The 23332-nt window shown below is 49.8% G+C and overlaps 1 protein-coding gene across 10 annotated transcripts in view; it reads right to left on the bottom strand.

Annotated features, from left to right (window-relative positions):
• Window positions 1-20852, bottom strand: part of Fbrsl1 (fibrosin like 1) — an 85550-nt gene extending 64698 nt beyond the window's left edge. For 8 of the 10 annotated variants that reach the window (XM_038346069.1, XM_038346070.1, XM_038346074.1 and 5 more), the window contains exons 1-2: window positions 20565-20852; window positions 8111-8311 (exon numbers count right to left, since the gene is read on the bottom strand). In XM_038346069.1, coding sequence (XP_038201997.1) covers window positions 8111-8311; window positions 20565-20852 — 489 coding nt within the window. Of the gene's footprint in view, window positions 1-5073; window positions 7343-8110; window positions 8312-20564 lie in introns of those variants that run through there. The other 2 variants (XM_038346079.2, XM_038346078.1) reach the window with 2 other exon arrangements.
• Window positions 20853-23332: the final 2480 nt, after the last annotated feature.

The following is a 23332-nucleotide window of genomic DNA, read 5'->3' as shown; positions in this document are numbered from 1 at the left end:
ACACCAGTCCTCAGGTCTTTTATCCCTGGAGGGGAGGGATCCAATTTATGTGGGGCTATGATGGAATACTAGTGGTTTCAATAATCAAAGCCATTCAAATGTTCCCCTGCTTGTAGCCTGGCCACAGCAGTGTTACAGAAGGGGACTGGGTCTGCAGATGAGGACAAAGATGAGCATCCAGGGTTTGGGTCTCAAACCAGCTAAGTGGCATGAGATGAGGAAATTGCTGAATTTATAGTGAGAACAGTACCCACCATGGAAACAACAGGGCACATTCAAGTCTGCTAGAACCTTTTTGATGTTTTTGAAGATAGGGTTTCAAGCAGCCTTGAACTTAGTATGCAGGTGAAGTCCAGTCACTATACCCTAGTAACTTACTTTTGATCTCTTATTCCCACACCTTGAAGACTTATGTGTTATTATGAACACTCTCACTTTATAGGGATAGAGGCAGAGTCCCAGAAAGAGGATGCTACTTGACAAGGCTGCCAAGCTGGAAAGGGCAGTGCAGAGGATATGACCAAAATACATTGAATACATACATACATGAAGTCAAAAATAAAAAAAAATATTAAAAATTAAGTCTCTAGCATGGCCATTGCTAGATCACAGCTGCCAAAATGAAGTTCAATCCCTTGTGACTTCTAACCAAGGCAAAAACTGCAAAGAGCATTGCAAAGCACCTTCTCACATTCGGAGGAGGCTTGGGTCTTCCCCTCTTTCCAAAGAGCTGAGACTGAAATATAATGTTCAGTCTATGCCCACTTGGAAGGAGATGAAGTTCAGGTTGTCCAAGGACACTACAAAGGCCAGCTAATTGGCAAAGTGGTCCACGTGTACAGAAAGAAACACAAATCTACGTTAGATGAGTGCAGTAGGAAAGGCTAATGACACAACTGTCCATGTGGGCATCCACCCAAGCACGGTGCTGTCACTAGGTTAAAGCTGGGTAAAGATGGCAAATAGATACTAGAAAGGGAAGTCTCGACAAGAAGGAAAGGAGAAGGACAAATATAAGGAAGAAACAGTTGAGAAGATGCAGGAGTGAAGGTGTCTTATAAACAACTTTCATTAAAGATGCTTAAGTTAGTCTCTTCTACCCACATATACACGCACACATGAGGTAGTGGTGGGGTATAACAGTATCATTCAGTCCTCAGGAGGGCAGCCATTTCCAGATCCCTGAGGAATAGGGAAGCCACAGCCTTGGAACCTGCTGAGAAAGTGGTCTGTCTGGCAAAGGTGAACTAAGGCAGGCATGAAGGGACTGCAGAGCCTCCTGCTGTTTCCCAACTGCTGAGGATCATAAATTTGTGCCACCATACCCAGCTTTCTATCATCTTTTGTGACTACATTTTTTGAGGAATTTATCCATCTCACCCAATTGCTGGATTAGTTGGAATAAAATCTATTTCATGTCTATGACAGCTAAAAACTGGCAGCCTGTGTTGTTTTGTTTTTCCTTGGTTAATTTAGCAAGGGATTTCTCAGCTTTATTACCTTTCCTAGTTTCTATTGGCCATTTGCACAACGTAGAATTCCCTAGGAAGGGCCCTCAACTGAAGAATTGCCTTGATTGTGGACATCCCCAGCCTACTGTGGGCCACACCACCCCATAGGCAGATAGCCCTGGGATGTATAAAAAAAGCTATTTGAGTATAAGAGAGCAAGCCAACAAGTATAGGACCCAAAGTTAACCTGTGAGCCTAACCCACCTAGGGACCAGGTAACTTCCTGGAATATTGGGATTTATACAAATGGGAAATTGGGTAGTCATATGGGTTTGTCTTTAAATAGCCCCTACAACATGTATCTCCTTGCCAGTTGTGGGAATTCCAGAGAGTGGTTCTGACCAAGGTCCATCCTGGTCAGTATTTAATTAAAGCTTGCCTTAAATTTGGCTCAAAATTGTGGAACTGGTTCTTCTCTTGCAAATCTCAGGATCAACTCAAGCAGCCTTCTCCTATGGTTCCTATCTCCAGGCTCTTGCCTCAAGTTCCTCTCCTGACTCCCCTCAATGATGGACCTCTCCCGACTCCCCTCAGTGATGGACTGTCTAGAAAGTGCAAGCCATAAATTTACTAGGAAGCCTTTTTCCCCATAGCTGCTTTCATTTAGCATATGAGACCCTAAAAGTGAATTCTGCTAGCCCCTCCCACTCCCACTCCCGAAACAGGGTTTCTTGTATCCTCAGGCCCTTGTGCTAGATTTCTAACACTCAATGCAGAAACACAGACACAAACTAAGCACGCGCATGTGCACATGTGCACACACACACACACACACACACGCGCGCGCCCCAGTGATATTTTTAAAGACAAGATTAAAGGTGGTGCATGCCTTTAATCCGAGCACTAGAGAGGCAGAGGCAGGTGGATCTCTGTGAGTTCAAGGCCAGCCTGGTCTACAAGAGCTAGTTCCAGGACAGGCTCCAAAGCCACAGAGAAACCCTGTCTCAAAAAAAAAAAAAAAAAGGACAAGGTTTAAGTATTTAGGCTGACCTCAAATTTGTCATCCTTCCTCAGTGTGCAGTTTGTACTACTAGCTCATTACTAATTAATTTCATACTTTTTACATGTTAAAATAACACTTTCAACAAATTTAAATGATATCTATTATTAATCTTAGCACTTGGGAGGCAGAGGCAGGTAGATCTCTAAATTCAAGGCAAGCCTTTTCTATAGAACCAGGACAGCCAGGGTTACACAGAGAAACCCTGTCAAAAAACAAAACAAAACAAAACAACAACAACAAAAAAAACCCAATCCATTATGGGTTTATTTTAGTGTGGTTTCTAGGACATTTCAAATGCTGTGGCTCATGTTACTTCCACCAACAGTGCTGCTGAGTCCAGGACCTATCCATATCTGTTTCTCAAGAAACTGCCCAGGAGGCCCTGTAGAACTAGGAAGCCTGTGGACTTTCCCACATCTGCCAACTGTGGGGGATCGTCACCTGTCACTGCAGCTTCAAGCTGGGAAGGGGCCACACTCTGCCACTAAGCCCATTTAGAAAGGTTGAAAGGTAGCCACAGAGATCCCAGGTCAGGTCATGCCACATGTCAGGCACAACACCTCATCTCACCAGGATAAGCTGCTCCAAGGCCCTGAGACCTTGCTTTTTTATTTCTGGTCTGGCCTCACTTCTTTAGCTAGGGTATAAGTTGTTCCCTCTGCCATATGCCTTTCTTCTAAAACTGCTAGGGTGCAGCCCCTGAAGGGTTATCAGTTGGAACTTTGACTAGAAAAGGCTTCATGAGGGGAACGTCAGCAAGCTGGGACTAGTGTCTGGATGAAACTGGTGAGCAGGTTGGGAAGGCTGGTAACTCCATTTCATAGGCTGTGAGGTTAACATGGAGAGCAGGATGTATGCAGACATACCTTTGCATACATGCAAGGTGAGGCAAGGACGCGTACACACGCCTGCACTGCACGTACACACACACACACACACACGCACACACGCACACATGCAAATGCCTTGGACAGGTACTGGTGTTCAAGGTAGACTGTGCTTGCATTTTTCCCTCCTAGGTTACCCCAATTCACATTCTGACTCACTCAGCCAAGGTAGAACCCAAGGATCATTCTAGTTCCAGGCCCTACAACAGGGGCCACCCAGCTTCCCAGGGAATTTACTCCAGATACTTCAACTCTACACAAGCTTCACTTTCCTGTGAGAGATTCAGTGGGGGAGCTTACCAGCTTCTTCATGCTCCCCTCCCCTTCCTGGTAGATATTACTATACCTTGCCCATGGTAAAGCGGGCTACACTGAACCTGGTACAGTGTATGAGGCCCTAGCAGCAAATAAGTAGATGTTGATGGCCTCTCAAATGATGGCACTATCTCCAGACTCCATTAGAGGGTCTTCTGGACTCCAGACCACACCACTGCAACTTGGATGAGCCCACTACCCCATAGTCATCAGGACCCAAGACTGCTTCCAGGGAAGCTCCAAACAACCTCAGGGTCTCCACCCACAGCTGCCTGTCCTGGCAGGCCCATATAGCTATATGGTCAGATAGGTCAGCAACACTAGAATTTGCCAAATCCAGAGGAACCTGGGTCTCTAGTTGCTCAGAAACACCACAGGTCAGCTTTGTGAACTCGTCTTTTCTAAGTATATCACAAGAGCAGCTCCAAAACAGGTCCCCAAACATGGCCCATGTGACCCAGCCACCAGGGTCCTGGTAATGCTGCCCATCCAAGGCTGGCTGTGGTCTGTTTTTCAATTGTATATGTGTGTGAGTACAGCGTCTATGTGTGGAGGTCTAAGAAGTTCAAAAGTCTGTTCTCTCCTGCCACCTTGTGGCATCTGAGGATTGGGACCTGTTCATAAGCACCTCTCTACCCACTGAGCTGAGCTATGTCTCTGACCCACTAGGTTCAAGTAGTCTTTCTTAGCAAGCAAGCGTCTACAAGACCTCATTCTAGAGGCTTCAACTTTCTGTGCTAATCTGCCCACCACTGTCAGTTTTCTATTTCCCCTCTTAAATACACAACTAAGAGGCAGCCAAGGACACCCAGAGTGGCCTGATACAACAGATACCCTCAGATACAACCAACCAGCCTTTCAACTCTGGAATAGGCTAAGCAGAGCAGTAGAAAATAACAGGACTTTACAATGCACTTTCTGGCCCCAAACAGGACCAGTATGTGTGCAGTGCATCATCAAAAATAAGATTTCCCTAACCCTTCCCACAAGCTAATGTGCAGAGTAGGTTCAGGGCAGTCTAACTCAGGCACTAGGTTCCTTGGGCCACCCCCATGCAGCCAACTCTCCTCAAAACACTGACATGGATGGGCCCAGTTCGGCGTGTGAATCATGCCCTCAAGAGCTCCACCCTTAGTACCTACCACAAACTTCTACTGCTCATGCCTGGATACTACAGCCATCTCCATGAGGGCCATGACAAGGACAGCACCTCCCCAGACCCACAGGACAGTATGTGACTCCAAGTCTCCTCTGTCTAGTACTTAGTGAACAGAAGACCAACGCTAGATATACAAAACCACTCAATGGAATAAATCACAGGAAACAGGGCATATATTTAAATTATAAAACACTGTCATAAAAATGGCATGGCACTTTATTTTTATAATCAGAAAAATAAGTTCCAAATTCTCAGTTCAGAGGCCGTAGCTAAGCATCAGAAAGGGGTTGTCCAGTGTCAACAGGAACAAGAACAGTGACAGTGACTGGGGCCCAGCCATGCAGCCCAGACAACCCCAGGTAGAAGTTCCAAGCCCAGGGGTCCTCTCTCTGCTCTGGTCACCTCCTCTTCATGGATTCAATCTAGCCACCGGGACTCCAGGGGATCCAGTGTGGGGCTGGCTACCCTAAAATGGAACTTTGGCAGGCTGAACAACCCCTGATCACAGGTAGTAGGGACAGGTGCAGGCCCAAAGGTGTAGTAATAGGCATCAGAATCAGGGTTGAACACTGTTGTAACGGGGATGAAGAGTCCGGATAGAGGCTTCTAGCTGCCCTGTCAGTGTCTCTGGAGTGGAGAAAGCCCTGAGAGGTGGGGAAGCAGCCATAGATTCACCACCCCTTCACATCTCTTATGCAGATGGAGGATCTTCAAGTAGACACTAACATCATCCCACAGCCAAAAGGTGTGAGCTGAAACCTGGCCAACCAAATGGACGCTGTGGCCCTGAGTCGCTTAAGCCATTGTGCTCAGGGTGGGGAATACAGTGGGTGTGAAGTGGGGGACAGAAAGTGAGGCCTAGGCTGGCACTCCATTGCACATGCCCGTCACACACAGGCAGACATGTACACACCACTTGCACCTGCACACATGCATGAGAGACTCGGAGATGCGAAAACGTTGTTGGCAATTAGAGGCACCAAAAGATGCTGAAGGGTCCCAACAGGCTCCAAGTCCTCGGGTGGCTGTGTAACCTCTCCTAGAAGTTGTTCAACATGAAGTATGTGATGGGTACAGTAACACCAAAAGGCCTGACACCTATGGAAGGGACAGTAGGATGATGGAATGACTTGGCGTTCATCTCTCTTCTGATGCTTCTGATGCGATGAGCCTGGGCCTGCTCTCGGCACAGCAGGGGCTCTCCTGCCTTGACCTCAGGCCCCAATCAGTCAAGCAGTCTGGGAACAGCCTCATGGCAGTCTGTGAAGCATCTAAAGAGTAAGGTTCTCACTAGTGCAGCTCAACTGCAGTGTGACAAATTCATCCAGCGAGTTATCTACAAGCCTCATGCTCCAGGACTCACAGATGGGGCTTGGCGGGCCACCCCCGGGGCAGAGTTTCGAGTCCACTGTGTCCTCAAGGGCCTGAAGGGATGGCCCAGGATCGAAGGCTGGGGTTGACGGGCTGGCACCAGATCCAGTAGGGACTGCCGCCTCAGTTGACAAAGGGGCCTCAGAAGAGGCTGGGGGCCCAGGCCTGGCTGCCCCAGTAGTGAAGGTCGATCGGGTAGGGGAAGTAATGGTTGGGGTTTGCGAAGTTGGTCTGGGCCCAGAAGTGACCGCAGGGGTTTCTTTGGGCCCATGAGGGGCTGTTTAGGTAGGTGAGATTGCTCTGGACTAAGACGTGGACACTTCTGTTGTGACTGTCTAGGACTCAGCAGGGCAGGCTTTGGAGGGCTACTCTGCTCTGGGCCTTCAACTAATTGCTGGGGCTGCTTGAGGCCCACCAGTGACTGTCGGGGGCAACTAGACTGGCCCAGGAGAGATCTATGGGGCTGGCTCTGCTGACGTAAGGCCAACAGTGCCTGCCAGGAGCAGCAGCACTGGCCTGAAAGGTGGCTGGTGGGACAATGGTGTGGCTGCAAGGTGAGAGTCCGAGGGGGCTGGCAGCGCTGTCCTGAGGCAGCCCGAGAGGGCTGGTCACAGGAACACTGTGTGGTCCATGACTGCAAAGGTCGGCAACGGTGCCACACGGTCAGTAGAGACCGGCAGAGGTGACACGAGGTCAACAGGGACCGAAGTGGGTAGCGATGCCATGGAGTCTGGATGGACTGCAGGCGCTGCCTGGAGCCTGGAAGAGCCAAGAGTGGCCTGCGGGACTGAGCCAGGCGTGAGCGCTGGGTCTGGCTTAGCTGATCTGGGGCCGGAAGCAGATGCTGGGGTCGGTGTTGCTGACCAGGGCCCAGAAGTGGGCGCCGGGGCTGGCAAGGCTGTCTCAAGCCAAGTGATCGATGGGGCCAATCACGCTGACCCAGGGGTGGCCGCTGGGGCTGGCAGGGCTGCCCTGGGGCTGGGAGGGGCCCCTGGGGCTGGCTGGACTGGCTGGGCTGTTGTTGCTGCTGGTGCTGGGCCGGGCCGTTCTGGTGCCAGGGGCTGGCTGGGAGCGGCCCCCCTTCTGGGGAGCACACCTGCATGGAAGAAAGAGTATGTGTCCACCTGGGCAGGTGTGCCCGCGGATCCCCCATCCAGCCCAGGCCCAAGACATGCTATTCCCTCTCCAAAGCCCAATTCCCAAGGGAGCTCAGAGCAGTCTTAACTGCTGAGAAAAGCCCTTTTTCTATAAAAAGAGGGCACAGGCCTAGGGTCCTCAGGAGGAAAGCAATTGCAGCACTGAGCCATGACTCAGGACAGACCCATGCTCAGGCAGCACAGACCAGTTTCTACCTGCTCTGACAGACCTCATATGGCCAGAAACAGTCCTCCTGGGGGAGGGAGGGCATCCTTTTTCTTGGTTTCTCCTTTCACTGCTGGACCTGAAGCCTTTGGCTGAGCATTCCCCTCTCTTAGCAGGAGCCTTGTCCCCAAATCCATTTAGAGACACTCTAGATGTCTCCAAACACCTAGTCGGCGGAACCTGACAGACGCAGTGGGAAGCGGGGCCGGCCTATCAGCTTGGCACTGTCACCCATCCTGGCCAGCACACACCCCTGTACTCCTGGGGAGAAGCAATAGCACTGGCCAGGCAGGCCTTTTCAGTTGGGCAGACGGACAGGTCCCCGCACCTCTGTGACCAGCCTGGCTCCTACCTATCTATCCCATACCCCAAGCCTAGCAACGATGGGGTGCATTGCCAGGCAGGCCAGACGCCGAAGGGTGGGGTCCAGGTGTGCATATGGAACTGGTGCAGATCCCACCACTGCAGAGATCATGAGTAAGGGAGGGCACAGGATGCTTACCTGTTTGGAGGGCTGCAATGGGACTTTCCTAGTCCCTTCATCACAAGTGGGCTCTGCATTCTGCCCTGGACTGCCCACCTCCAGGGGCTGCCTGTTCTCACTCAGCTCAGCAGATGGGCAGTTTTCTGACTCTCGAGGCTTCTTGATGAGGCGTTGATCCCATTTCTCCTTCCGCTCATGTGGCTTCAGAGCCATGTCCTTCTGCAGAGAAAGAAGGAAATACATGTCAACCTGTGGAAATACCCTATGGAGATAAAGCAGGTTCTCGGGCTGTGGTGACTCCTCACAGGAAGGAGCCTCCAACCTGTAAAGCCATGTCTGAAGGGAAACAGATAGCTGGATATGTAGGAAAGTCCCAAGTTCCCAGGGGCCCAGTACACAGTATTGTAGAATTCTTCATACATGGCATACTTGGGAACTCTCTGAGGTGACATATTGGCCTGGGGCTAAGGATACCTGCGAGTTTCACCAAGTGACACCTACAGGAAATGCCCCCTGGTAACATGCTATATAGAATAGGAAATACCCCAGGTGATCCCTACTTTCCACAGAAGTGCCCCCCAGTGGCCCTAATTTCGTATGTTCTTCCCAGTGACATACTTCATTCCACAGGAAGCACCACTACCTAGGAGACTGCAGAGAGCCTTGCCAACTATCTGTCATGTTGTCAGACTTCAAAGTCATTATCGTCAGCTAGCCCTGTCAGTGGTCATCTGTACCCCCAGGTTCTGGGACCCCCACTTCTGTAGCAATGACCAGCACTGGTTATCAATGGTGGCACAGAAATGAGGCAAACACTCACATGCAGCTTAGACTTCCCCAAAAGCAGTGGCCAGTGAAGTCTACAGAAAAACAAAACCTCCCAGAAAACAGGAAAATCTGTATGTAAGGGAACATCCCAAGGCCTCAAAGGCAGAGCCACCCCCACTCCAGAGACAGAAGATTTGAGTTTCTGCCCTGCCTTTCTACCTTGGACAGGTTAAGGCTGAACATAATGACCTTCCGCAATATACAAGTATTTTGAAGGTCCTGATCTCATTTTTTTTTTTTTAATGGTTTTTCGAGACAGGGTTTCCCTGTAGTTTCTAGAGCCTGTCCTGGAGCTAGCTCTTGTAGACCAGGCTGGCCTCGAACTCAGAGATCCGCCTGCCTCTGCCTCCCGAGTGCTGGGATTAAAGGCGTGCGCCACCACCGCCCGGCGGTCCTGATCTCATTAAACCCATACTGCAGACTGTCTTGTCATCTGTCCACAAGGGCCCTGGGCTATCAAGACTACCCTGCTGCTAAGGATTGAAATGTACAAAAAAAAGAAAAAAAAAGCAAAGACTTATAGGCACTCTGATGTGATAGCTGTGACAGGGCTGTTTGCAGGGTGTTTTAGACCCAAAGTCTAAATAAACTGAGGTCAACTTTAATGGATACTAAACAATGACAGTCTCTGACTAGGACACCAAAGGGTTGGGTGGGGTGGGGGAGAGAGAGCAAGCCTGGACTTCCCCAATATCAGAAAGCAGAAGGAAAGAAAAAGTAATCAGACAGGAAAACTGACAGTTAGTGCAGATCCAGGCCCAGGCCCCTACTAGGAATTTGAATCCTCTGTATCTATTTGGTACTTTGCTTTTTATAAGATCAAAGACTCCACTGGCCCCCTCCCATTCTGTTAGTCCACTTTCTAGTCTCATCCTGCACACAAAATTCTTTTCTTGGTCATCTGCCCCACTTAGCCTAGAGAGGGCTGGCTAGTGAGTGATAGTAACCAGCCCCTACCCCAAAGGAAGACACCTTCAGATTTCCCTTCATGAATGAATCTTGTGTGTACACCTGCCTGAGAAAACAAAGGTGACTCACTCAAGGGGTACGTAAGCAAGGCTGTCATCAAATCTCAATTCTGAAATCTCGGTTGGTGTAAACCAACTTTCACCTTGCACATTAGGAGAGCACAGAAATTGCTCAAGCATCACCTAGGCATCTGGGGAACAATGGGTTATTCTGTCTGGGCATTTTTGGAGCTTAAGCACTGCCCAATAGACCCCGTCTCTAAAAGCCCTGCCTTTAGACCACCAGTAAAGGAAGGGCCTTCAGTAGCCTACCTATACTTAGATAACCAAGGGGATATGACACACAGCACAGAGTTGCCTTTAGCAGTGTCCCATAGTTGCTGCTCTACAATCTATCTCTGAGCACTGAAGCTCAGAGAGGTTTTACTTACAGCCATATGTCAGGGCCCAAGCAGCCAGCACTGGAGCACGGTGACTGTAGCACCAGGTTCAGATACCCCAGGTCTAAGAGAAAGCAGAGCTCTAGGCTATGTCTTCAAGTGAGCCAAAATAATTCCAGGGAAAGTGGCCACTCACAAAGGTGCTAGGACACCAAGAAAAGAAAGGCTCAAAACACTAATGGATAAGTTCTGTATTCATGACCCAGTGTAAGCCCTGCCTTAGGTATTCTGTTAGACATTCAATGGATCCACATACAACCAGTACTGAGTATCTTAAAACCAAAGACGGACACCAGAGGCTCAGAGAAGCCATCCAGAAAGACAGCTTGGTCTCTGGTAACCCAGAGTCTTATACAAACAACCCCTACTCCAGCACCCTAGGGAATGCCAGCTCCTGTCTGAGGAGTCTGGCAGAAGACAAACACTGGGAGCCCAAGGAGTCATCCTGCCAGGACCTGTGGCAGCAAGACAGAGTACATAGTAGATCTGACTATCATGTGCATCAGGGTTAGCCACACACACAAGGTGCTGTTTGTGGTAACAGTCCTACAATCATTCCAGGCTTCAAACTTGTGTTCCCTACCTCAAAAAGAACACCAAGCTGAATGCCTAGTAAAGGAAATTGCCCACTCAATTTTCTTCCTTTCTTCCCTTTTTTCTTTCTGGCTTTTCAAGACAGGGTTTTTCTCTGTGTAGCCCTGGAATTCACTATCTCATTAGGTATACCAAGTTAGCCTCAGACTCAGAGATCCACCTGTCTCTGCCTCTCAAATGCTGGAATTAAAGAGGTGTGTACCACCACTTTGTTTCCACAGCTTGTTTCTCCCTGCCACCTCTATTCAATTTTCTAATGCTGACTTTACATGACTGTTCGCATCATGTTACTGCTATGCAATGCCAATAAAATTAAATTCTAATTGTACATTAAACCAACCACAAGGAGACTTGTTTCTCTTTAGAGGCCAAGCTACTTAACTCCCATCATGATCCCCTAAGGCTCAGCCCCATCCCCTTTAGCCAAGAAAGTATATGCTCACTCTTACCCCTATTATCAACAAGCCTAAGGCAGGTTCCCTTTGGCAAAGCAGGAAGGCCTGGCCCAAGCCTGTCTGAAGCCTTGTCCCTAGCTTCCTAACCCATGTGACAGTACTGCTCCTGGAAAATCTGAGTCTGGAACCTTGTACAGACAAATACTGCTCCAGTACTCCAGGCTCCCTTCTTACCAACTACTTAAACATCTCAGCAGCCTTCCTTATACTTCCCCTCATGCTGAATATACCAGTTTACTTGTTCTCTGGGTTGCTGTCTACCCAAGTTCAAGATCTCCACTCAGGTATCCACCCAGGTAGGACTCCCATGAACCAACCAGTCCTTGCAATCCTCTGATCCCTGGAGCAGCACCAACCTACTGACATCTTAACTACCTCTCCAGCTAAGGTGGAAATAGGGCTGTCCCTTCCAGATCTTTCTCTCTTCAGCTTGCCTCTCCCAACTGGCTGCTGAGTTTCAGTCATATAGAACCTGAGTCAAACGTTCCCAAGAGGATCTCCACAGGTCCTCATGACTTCTTACCTGCTCCAGAAGTATAGACCACTGTGCCCCATCTCTGAATTCTCCAAGTTCATGGATATTACCTTCATACCTGCTACCCAGCTGCCAGCAACCAATGACAGCAGGCTTCGGTGGACAGGGCAAGACTCCTGTGATTAGTGCAGGCTGCCACAGGATACAAGGAGGCAGAGACCACACTGCTACACAACTACTGCTACAGTGCTGGGGTTCAGGAAAAGTTGGGGAGACCAGAGCACCAATGGGTCCAAGGACCATAACCCACCCTGCAATTACTAAATAAAGGGTTTTGAGCATTCCACGCCCCAGGGGTTCTGGCAAAGAACCTTCATCCCTTCAGATCTTAGTCAAGCAGCTGCACCAAGCACAACACTGGCAGGACAGAGGGTCACTTGGAGACAACAGCAGGCCTTACTCTATGGCTAAACAAGGTGTAGAAGGTAGGAAGCACTGACATTAGCAGTACTATCCAGGGAGGAGCTGGAGCTAGACAGAGGAGCATGGAGGCCACTTGCTTGGGGTCTACATCAAGCTACTATATCATGTCCACATTGCTGGCCTGAGCAATGGTTCTGAAATCAGTCTCCACAATCCTTCCTTCCAGCTCCATTCAGACTGACTGTAGCCTTGTTCTCTAATCCCATGTCTTTTTTTTTTAGGGGGTGGGGCAAGGCATGGTTTCTCTAGGACAGGGTCAATGAGGAAGACCTAAGGGTAGCAGTTTTCCAGGAAGAAGTTAGCATGTAGGAGGGCCTTATGGGATCTCAGTTCTGACCCCATTGTCTGTTTGGGGCCACTCTTTGTGAGGATATAGGTTCTGTGTACTCTCAACACACACAATTTCTCACAGCCATAAAAGACAAGAAATTAGATCATCTAGATTGAGTGGAGACAGTAAAAAGAGGTGGGAACCCAGATGGACAAGAAGGTCCCAGGGCAGAGAAAAGGCTGTGTGGCTAAAGGCAGGAAAGGGGAGAAGGTCTGGGGGCTCTAGGGCAGAGCCAAGGTCCCTGAACATGACTGATGCCTGATCCAGGCTATCCTTGGTGTAGCAGCCTTCAAGTCCCTTGCCCCAGTCACAATACACTGGATCCTCAGTGCTCTCCCATGAGGTCAGTACTCCTGCGAGAGATAGTCTACCCTAAGCCATTTCCCCTGGCCTATCCTCTTTAGCCAGAAAGCAAGGCAGGCCAACAGCCCATCTGTCTAAAACAGCACTTTCTCTTCCAAGTTCTGGAAGACACCTCAGGTCTGAATTCTGCCACACTCTAGGCCTGTCAAAGCTTCAGCATAGCTTCTGTTCAGCTGTCATCCAGGCTGTCTCCAAAGCCTCTTCTGTAGCACAGAGTCAGCTGAAGTCAGGCTGGACATTTCTGATGCCACAAGCCTGGGACATGAAACGATCTGGGTAAGTTTAAATGAGTGGAGAGGGGCAACAGGCAAGCATTCAAACTGAGCCTGCTTTTCCTCTCTGTATTGGAGACCACTGCAAGTAGTCCAGTTCTGGATATAGGTCCAGCAGGGTCTGCCTGGAGTAGACTGAAGGAAGACACAGGGACCTAAGTATGCTCACCACAGGACTCTCATCCTGGTGTCCAGTGGGTAGCAAGGAGAACAAGCACATGTTGCCTCATTACCCTTTCTGCAGATGAGGAACTAAGACCTAGAGGAGGAAGCAGGTATTCCCAAGCAGTTTACAGATATTTCTGCAATGTTTGGCTGGCAAGGCTGAGGGCAGAGGAAGCCTAGGGCCTCTTCCTGAGAGCTAGGAGACAGCAGCTGCACTGCTGGAGAATGTGTAGATGCCCTGAGACACTCACTGGTATTCCTGGGACCCTAGAAGAAAATGTGGGTTTTATTCCTAAATCACAGGAAGCCCCTGAGGTTGGAGCCTTGAAAAGTAAGCCTATTCCTACTCTGCCCAACTAATCCCTACCTCAGATGAAGGGAAAAACTAGGGATATTGAGGATTCCACCACATCACCTCATCAGGAGCCACTCCTCCCTGGGCAGTCACTGTGTTCCTTTCCTGTGAGTCTAGAGCCATTCAGTCCCCAGTTCTAAGTGTACTGGCAACATCATGGAATGAAGAGAAGGGAAGGTCATACAGAACAGAATCTGGTCAAGGGGCAACCAAAGCTCTACAGTATGAGCAGTATCCCAAGAGCCAGGGTCTGAGGGGGCAGGTGGCCAGAGCAGATCTGAAAGATCCCTGTGAGAACTCTGCCTTTTTACGGGAGAGGAACTTGGGCCTTTTGAAGATTAGAAAGCTGTCAGACTGGAGAACAAACTGCAGAGAAGGGGGAGGACAGCCAGGGGGCAGAAAGCTGGACATAGAAGCTGGGAGTCGGTTAGTCAGACAGATAGATGTCAAGGCAAGAGCTCCTAGCAAAATGGAAGAAAACAGAACAGGGGAAGCTGGCCACTCTCCAGGAATCTATGTCTGAATCTCACTGGGGACTCTGGCTTTACTCTGTGCCTCAGTTTCTCCATAAGTATGGGAACAACACTGCAGCCTCTTTAGATGCTACCAGAAGTGAAAGCTCAGCATACAAAATCCTCCAACCACACCTACACCCTGGAGACAGTACAGCACTGACCTTTTTCTGTCATTAAGCAACAAGGCTAGGGCTTCGAGGAACAGCTATATCACAGAAACTTTGACACTCCTCTGCTCCTTACAGAAAGAGGGACTGGTTTGTGAATACAGGATATGCAGGCACCACCTGAGGCATCCTGAGAAATCTAAGGGACAAGTGGCTGTTCCTCCTGAGGTGGTAGTTTCAAGACTGAATCAGAGCTGAGCTGCCAAGCCAGGCAACAGCCAGACTTCTACCAGGAATCACCAATACACAACAGCATGCACCACACATGCTCCAACTAATGGCAAGACAACTGCCTAAGCTAGAAAGCTCTGTACACAGCATGAAACCACAAAGCCAATAGCTCTCCATACCAGCTCTCCGTAGAAACCACACAGAACAGCTCAAGTTGTGATGAGGAACACTAGTACCTAGCTGGTACACTTTCCTTTCTTAACTACTCAGGTAGAACATGCCAGGCACCTGCCACGCCACTGATAATATTCTGAATAGTTTCATATCTTCTACTCTACCCTATACACAATACACAGTTTCCATCATATCCCTCCTACCCCTATCCAAAGCTGGAAGCATAACCACACCCAAACACATGTCGGTATCAGAAGTTCTAACACACCTAGTAGCAGTTGGGGATCCAGTGGGTGGAAGAGCTGTAGGCTAACACTGGGCCTGGATTCAAGCCTGGATCATCTTGGCAGGAACAGGTAGGTCACAGAAGGGAACAAGGAAGTTGTCAAGTGACTGTGGAATCTGAATGGAGGTGTGCTAAGATGAGTGTAGATGGAGGGGTCAGCTTGCAAGGGATTTGAGTAGACTAGGCCCCTCCCACACTACCCAACCCTATAACCAGGCTGCATGCCCTGGCTTTAACAGATGGGCACTGCTATACCATGCATTCCTCTAGGTCTTGGCTTCTGCTTATAGGTGGGCCTCCTGAAAAGGCTTCTTGACATGAAAGCCAGGCCCTACCACAAACAATGCTGACCAACTGGTCACCAGTTAACAAGGTTGGATTCTGTGACCTAAGAATTTTGTCCAGTAAAAGAATTTTGTCCAGTAAAAGAAGTAGCTGCTACTCAGAGTGCAGGAAAAGAGAAAAGCACCCAATCCAAACAGCAGAGCTGGTAGAACAACAGACCAGGAAGACAGCAGCAAAACTCATAGCTAATTCTAGAATGGACTCTATATAAAAAGTTCTCTATGGGGTTCCAGAGACACCCAAGAGCTAAGAGCTGAAATGTTACTGGATCCTAAGAACAAAACCCAGACATAGTCAGCAAGGCATAGGAATGTGCTTCAAGACCAGCGCAGCATGCGTGTCAGAACCAAAACTAAAGGGACCTCACCCAGAAGGGAAGGAAAGATGCCAAGACTACCATCAATCTGTGGCTTTGGGAATGCTATGAAATGATAAACTGGCAGCATAGTAAAATTAGCGTTATAAATAAAAGCAAGATGACCAGAGTCAAGTGCTTCAAGACCCAATGAACTCAAGCGGTGGTGGCGCACGCCTTTAATCCCAGCACTCGGGAGGCAGAGGCAGGCGGATCTCTGTGAGTTCGAGGCCAGCCTAGTCTACAAGAGCTAGTTCCAGGACAGGCTCTAAAAAAGCTGCAGAGAAACCCTGTCTCGAAAAACCAAAAAAAAAAAAAAAAGGAAAAAAAAAAAAGGAGAACTCAAGAGCACTGTCTAGGAGCAAATGGGGACAGCTTTGGGAAAATGGCTTTCTCACAGAAGCAGAACAAGATGGGGCGAAGGGGGGGTAAACAAAACACAACACAACAAAAAAACAAAGTTCTATTCATTCAGGATCAACCAAGGGAACCGGATGGTGAATGGAAAATGCCTCCTGCCATAGCTCTCCTCTCCTCACCTAAATGTCTATGTGTTTCAGTTCCCACAGCTATGCACAAACATCAGCATGGCAGGGTATGGGCATAATCCCCTGAATACAGCCAGGGTGAAGACTTTCCCAAACTGTCCCACGATATGCCATTCCCAAAAGTCACAGTGCAGGCTGGTGGCTGTCAGCTAAGCTGACAAGTTTTTGTCTTTTTTTTTTTTTTAAGACAGTGTCTTTCTTTTCTTTTTTTTTTTTTTTATTTTTCGAGACAGGGTTTCTCTGTGGCTTTGGAGCCTGTCCTGGAACTAGCTCTTGTAGACCAGGCTGGCCTCGAACTCATAGAGATCCACCTGCCTCTGCCTCCCGAGTGCTGGGATTAAAGGCGTGCGCCACCACCGCCCGGCTAAGACAGTGTCTTTCTATATAGCCCTTGCTGTCCTGGAACTCAAAGAGATCCACCTGCCCATGCTTCTGGAGTTCTGGGATCGAAGGCATGCACCACCATGCCCAGTGGTTGACAGTTTCTTAAGCACAGCTCTGTACACAGTGTGGTTTTATGAATATGTTTTGTGAATTATAAGTCATATTTACTGACCAAAGAATGCAAAAACAAAAGAGTTAGAGAAAAGCACCACAGCACACAGCATTTGGGGCAACTTTCCTTTCCACTTTTGTCCCAAGTACAGTTCATATGCACAAGAGGTGAGGAACAATAATACTCCCTCCCTATGTAAACAGCATAGCTTCTACCAAGCTGTCTCCATTGTGAAGAACCTCCCTCAACTCCATGTATGTGACAACTGGTATCCAGCTGTGTCCTCCTCTGGGAATTCCCCTCCTTCCTTTTTAGATGGCACAGCCATTCATATACCTAGCTGCATCTCTATTGTGAGGAACAACTCCCACCCACTATAAATGACACTTATGTATCCAGTTTTGTGTCTTCTGTGATGAGCACTCTCCTTCCCTGTGTAGATAACACAGCTCTTTGTGGCCACTATGAGGAACTTTCTATGTGCAGGTGACATAGTTGTTACTTGTCTGTATCTCCAATGTGAAAAAATACCACTTCCCTTCACATGTAGGGATACAACTGTTCCGGGCTATTTCCCTTGTCAGAGGCTCCAGAGAACAGCAGACACCTGTGGAATGTAGCACTGCAGCTGAAGCACCCATCTTCTAAAGAGCTTGACTTTCCAATCACCTCAGTCAACTTGCTGCTTAAAACAAATTAATGAGCCGGGCGATGGTGGCGCATGCCTTTAATCCCAGCACTCGGGAGGCAGAGGCAGGTGGATCTTTGTGAGTTCGAGTCCAGCCTGATCTATAAGAGCTAGTTCCAGGACAGGCTCCAAAGCTACAGAAAAACCCTGTCTTGGAAAATAATAATAATAATAATAATAATGAAATCACATGACATGAAACCACAGGTGGTTTCTGGTTTCTGCTTGGTGATGGTAGTAAAAATGTTCTCTGGCCCCAGAGTCTTAGCCTTACGGCTAGAAAGTGCTTGTCTTCCTGAGGCTGGATGCAGGACTCAGTCTACTTCCTAGTAATACAGGTACCAGCACAACTTGTTCAGTGACCTGGGGCACCTGTGTTGGGTGAAGGGAATACTTCTGGCCCTACAACAGTTCCCCACCTTTTCACTGCTGGGTGTGGGGTCACAAGAAGGGCAAGATCTACTTTTCCTAAATGTCCAAATCCCAGGCTTCTATGGATCCCTGTCCTTCACTCCCCAACCTGTTAAGAGAAGACTAGTCTGAATACCTTCAGTTCCAACATGAGGCTCTTAGTCTAAATCTGTGGATCATTAAGTGCTACCCCACACCCTGTTGCCAACAGCCACCACCATGACATTCGGGGAAGCAGCACAGACAGAAAGGAGTCAAGGGCTCCAATCCCTACAGTAACAAAGGAAGATAAGCAGAGAGATATCTGAGGCAGCCCTGGCACAGGGAGCCTACACAGGCATCCTCAAATGAGGTAATGGGACCTTCTTCCATCCATCTCACAAGTCATTCACATCCACTGAACTGCCTTTGGGATTATGCAGGCTTCTCTGATACTCAACAGTGTCATGACATAGGGATCTTAAGGAAGTTACTGTTCAGACAAGCTCTACCTCTGGGCTGGAGTCCTGATAATCCTGAGAATGTAGCTAGTCATCTCCCCCCCAGTTTGAGGCTGCAGAGCAGGGGGACCACACACACTTCCAGACTGTGCCAACCCCAGCCTGGTTGTCATTGAAGGGATAAATGAATTTGTGTCTGCAAAGGCAACTGGTAGAGTGAACTAGTCATCACTAGAGGTGATGGGATTATAAATTATCTGATCTCAAGGAGAAAACAGTTTACTGGCAAATGAGACCCAGCAAAACTCTTCTAGAGGCGATCTAGACCTTGTGATCTGCCCAGAAACCAAGTACTTCCCAAAGCCACACTCAGGTCATAAGAGAGACTACCATGAGGGTATCAAGTTTTTGTTGAGGTGTAAGGTGAGGCAGGATGATCTCTCAGGGGGTAAATTGGTGAGCCTGTACAAGTCAACCCTCTATATGTGGCCTAGAAGAGGTGGGGAAGGCCAGAGACTACAACCGCAGCCAACAAAAGGCAAAACACTTAGGTACAAACTGGCTGTTCTCATGAGTGTGCTGTGTGACCTAAGGCAGCGACTATGGACTTCCTGACACAGGACATTCACAAGACACTCTCCACTGTTGAGTCTTGGTTGCTCTGTTCTGGGTACTGGGAACTCATGGGTACAATCCTCCCACTGACAAGTTTGGAGGAGAAGAATCCCAGGCACACCAATCAGTCTCTAAAGTATGGGAAAAGGTGAGACCAAAAGGGACAATGAAAGACATGGGTTAAAAAATATCCCTACAAAACTAGAGACCTGAAAAAAGAAATCTCTACTTCAGATGAGATCTTAAATAGACAGCAGGACTAAGTTGTAACAGCAAACAGTACACAGGTAGACAGATCACTTAAACCAAGACTGCAAAACCTAAGACCCAAAAGAGGCCTAAGTGCTAGAGAAGAAATGGGGGGAAAGGCCAAATGGATGTTGAGGCTCTTTCTGGGCCTGGCAGCAGACACAGGTGTGGCAAAGTGGAAGATGAGATTACCTATCTGAAGCATGTGGTACTATGGCTGCAATGTAGGGGTTTTAGTGCAGTGTTTGGCTGTGTCATTATCACCACTAAGACAGAAACCCTAACATCAGGCGAAAAATCCTGTACATCAGTACCAGACACAATACAACTACACCCCATGAAATCACCTAGCTTGGGATCCCTGACTTGGGTCCAGAACTCATCTCATGTTCCCCAGAAGACGACTGAGCTCAGGTATGATTGGGCTACAAACATTTACAGGCGTCTGAGGCAAACCCATCCCAGGGCAACTCATAGTAGCCATCACTGTGGGACCCTCAGCTCTCTACAGACCCCAAAATTAGGATATGAGCTTGGTGGGAACTCTCTTTAGAGACCTGCAATGACAAACACCCCTTTCCCAAAGCTTTGCCGGAGACTGGGAAATCCCCCATTGTCAGTCAGGGCAGAAGTGACAAGAGCTACAGAGTGATCCCTGGGACCACAGCCCAGCAGAGAAGTGGTTCCCGGAGTGCTCACCTAGATGGAGATCTCTGCATTCCTAGGAGCAAATAGGCCTTTGAAGGTTCTGCTGGTGCCCCTGAAGGCCTGACCAGCATTTCCAACTACTTGAGTTCCAGAGACACTGACCCACCCACTCACTGGCTGGCCATTTCTCTTGAAGTGTCTCGCTTCCTTCTCTACTAACATGAGTTCAGGTAGAAAGGATACTGTGCTCAGCAAATACTGTACATGATAACTCACAGTCAGATAGGCAGCATTTTTAGTAGACTTATTACTTCTACCCAAGCTATAATCAGTCATCACCAAGGGTTTGCCAGTTTACTCCCTGTTCCCTCCAAACAACCCTTAAGCAAACACCAAACAGAAAGAATCCAAGTGTCCATCTTATCGTCGCCGCCTCCCGAGGCCCAAAACTGCCCAACTCCCCAGTTGGTCCAGGACACAGCGGTAACTTGGCAACAAGTAACAACTGCTGCAAAATCGGCTTGGGCGGCGTGATTTAAGTCCTCCCACACACCCCTCACTCCGGGTCCTCTCATTGGCAGGTGGCGTTCGGGTAGGTTTCCTTGGTCCCCGGTCCGACCTTCGCGCCCACCTACCTCCAGGGCCTCCAGAGTGCTGAAGCTGGCTATAGCAAAGCCGTCAATAACCTCCTCCTCCTGTGAACTGGACTCGCGGCGCCGGCGCCGCGGGGGGCGCGCTGCGCGCAGTGGCGTAGGGCGCTGAGACGGCGCGCCGCGGACTCCCGCGTTCTCCTTGCCAGGACTGGGCTCCGGCTCGTCACCCGACGACGGGCTCTGCGCGCGGGCGTCTCGGGTGGCTTCCCGACGCCGGCCGCGGTCTCTCTGCGCGCGCGAACGCCGGCTCGGCCGGACCTTGGCCTCCATGGCGGCGCCGCGGCTATGACCTTGGCGCCCCGCGCCCGCCTGCTACGCCGCGCCGCCGGGCTGGGAAAGCGCCGCGCGGGCTCGGGGCCGGGGCGGGCTAGGGGCCGGGGCGGGCATGCCGGGCACGGACGCTCAGCGCCGGGCGCCGCGCGGGCTGGTACTCCGGGTCTGGGCCCGGCGCATCGGAGGGCGGCCGGGGCTCAGCGGCCCTACACCGGGCCCCCAGGGACGCAACCCATGGCGACCGGCGGGCAACGGCGGCGGGCGGCCGAGGACGGCGGGTGGCGGAGGTCCTGAGCACCGAGATCGTGAGGCAGAAACAGTAGTGGCAGCGGCCGGAGCGGATAACAACTGACGCACTTCCGCCAGGCCGGAGTGCCGGAGGAAGCGGGCGCGGGGAGGTGGGGTTGGGGGGGGGGGGGGAGAAGACGGGGGTTGGGAGGGGGGGAGGCTGACCCGCCGACTCCGCCCCACCCTGGCCCCGCCCTGACTCCGCCCTTCCGGACTCGGCGGCTCTGCGCTAAGCTGCCGGTCGCCCTTTCACATTAAGCCCCGCCCCTGAGAAGAATTTTCCCTTTGCCCCACCCCTGCAATAGGTCACACCTGTCTGTGCACGTCTCTTCAGAATCACGCCCCTTTCCTCCCGGCTCCACCTCTCTAGTCTAAGCTCTCTCCATCCCGTAAGCCCCGCCCTTGCATTCCAGTCCCGCTCCACCTGTGGCAGGGTGGTGAGCCAGGTCCCGGTCAGATCCCGCCCCTTCATGCCCCGCCTTGTTGACCACGCCTATTCGGCGACCAGCTCACACTTGCTAGATCTGGCCACCTGCGGCGAGTTTGTGGCGGTCAGCGCCGCCTCTTCCGCCCTCGCCCTTTACGTGTGAGGTGATGGGTTTCTGTACCCACAACAGGTTCCAGCAAACTGAGTGGAAGCACGTGAGCTTGTGGGCCCGACAGTTTGGGGGCCCACAGTGCTGGAATGTGTTTGCCATTCTCCACCTGCAAGCCCTCAAATCCAGAGGTCCCACCCTGCTCTCCAAGCTAAATTATGTGGCTCTCTGCTGAAAACCAAAGCACTCTGGCCTCAAGCATGCTTCCCTTGGGGACCTGCCTCTCCCCGTTAGTCAAGGACCAGGAGACTGCAGCTCTTGGGAGACATGTAGAATGGGCGCTAGGAAGTTCAAAGTTAGACAAAATGGTGGTTTTCCTCCTTCAGCAGAAAACAACTTCCCCAAGTAGTGTCCTGTTGCACATGGAGCAGGCCACTGATTCATATAGCAATTACCCAAAAACCTTGTTCTAAGGTATCTTGATAACTCTTTCAGAAGTGGGAACTGTTGATATGAAGAAACAGGTGGTGTCACAACTTGGCTTAGGCATTGAGTGAGAAGTGACATAGAGCCATGTCTGCACCTGAGCATTGGAGGCCCTGACAGGAAGAAGACACATGGAGAAAGCCCTGTCATCTGGTTCCTGAGAAGGCCACAGGCTCTCTGCAACGCTGTCCCTTGAGGCATCTGAGAAGACAGCCTACCATCCACAAGAGCGCTTCTTTCACTTCCAACCTGGGACCACATCTGCCAGCCTATCCCAGGGCAGGGGTGTGGGTGGGTCTCCCTCCTGTCATTCCAGGATTTATTATGAAAATTCTCAACAGCTAGCTTCTAATCAGCTAAGAATCTAGTTGGAAAGACAGTAGAACCAAAGCAGCTCTCACTCCTGCCCCCTTCTTTCTCCTTTTAACACCTCTCCTGAGGCCATCCCACCTCCACATTGTATAGAGTTTCTCTCCCCTATATCAACCCTTTCCTAGAACAACTGCTGAGACCCACTTTTTGAAGTTTTCAATAGGAATAAAAGGTTTCCTTGCTTCTCAGGTCTCCTACTTTCTCAAATGTATTGATTCAGTGAAAGGCAGGGACTCCAGAGACCAGATTAGGGATCTTTCATCCTGGGTTTCTTCCCAGTTTCTTTATCTCCTTTAATTTGTTTCCAATTTAGGGACTAGGCACAGTCTCCCTAGGGGAATGGAGTTCTAGCTCAGTTGTTCCTCAGGGAAGGCTGGCTGTGGAGAGACATCTGCACTGATTTTCTCCCACAGGACACAACTAGGAGGGAGGCAGGGATAAGATGGACTAGAACGGGCCCCATTTGCCTCCAGCTAGAGCTAGTTTCTTGGTGCAGTTCAAGCTGCTGCACTCTGGTTTTGACTAGCCTTTGTGCACACTCATTTTTCTCTCAGACTTCTGTGGAGTCTGGAATGGATTTCCCTCTGTGCTCTGGTGATGTGTTCAGACTCAGCTTGTCCAAACTTGAGCACATTAGTATCACAGTAGGGAGGGAGTTAACACACACACACACACACACACACACACACACACTCGTTCACACTCACCACTCTCCTGATCCAGAGTGCCTGAGCCTTAGGCTTGAGAATGAAACTTGAGAATTATTTGTGGGCCATTGATCTAGGGACCACACTT

The sequence above is a fragment of the Arvicola amphibius genome, chromosome 10, assembly GCF_903992535.2.
Source record: "Arvicola amphibius chromosome 10, mArvAmp1.2, whole genome shotgun sequence".
Taxonomy (NCBI): Eukaryota; Metazoa; Chordata; class Mammalia; order Rodentia; family Cricetidae; genus Arvicola; species Arvicola amphibius.
The sequence above is the reverse complement of the archived record's forward strand: the minus strand, read 5'-3'. Positions and strand labels throughout refer to the sequence as shown.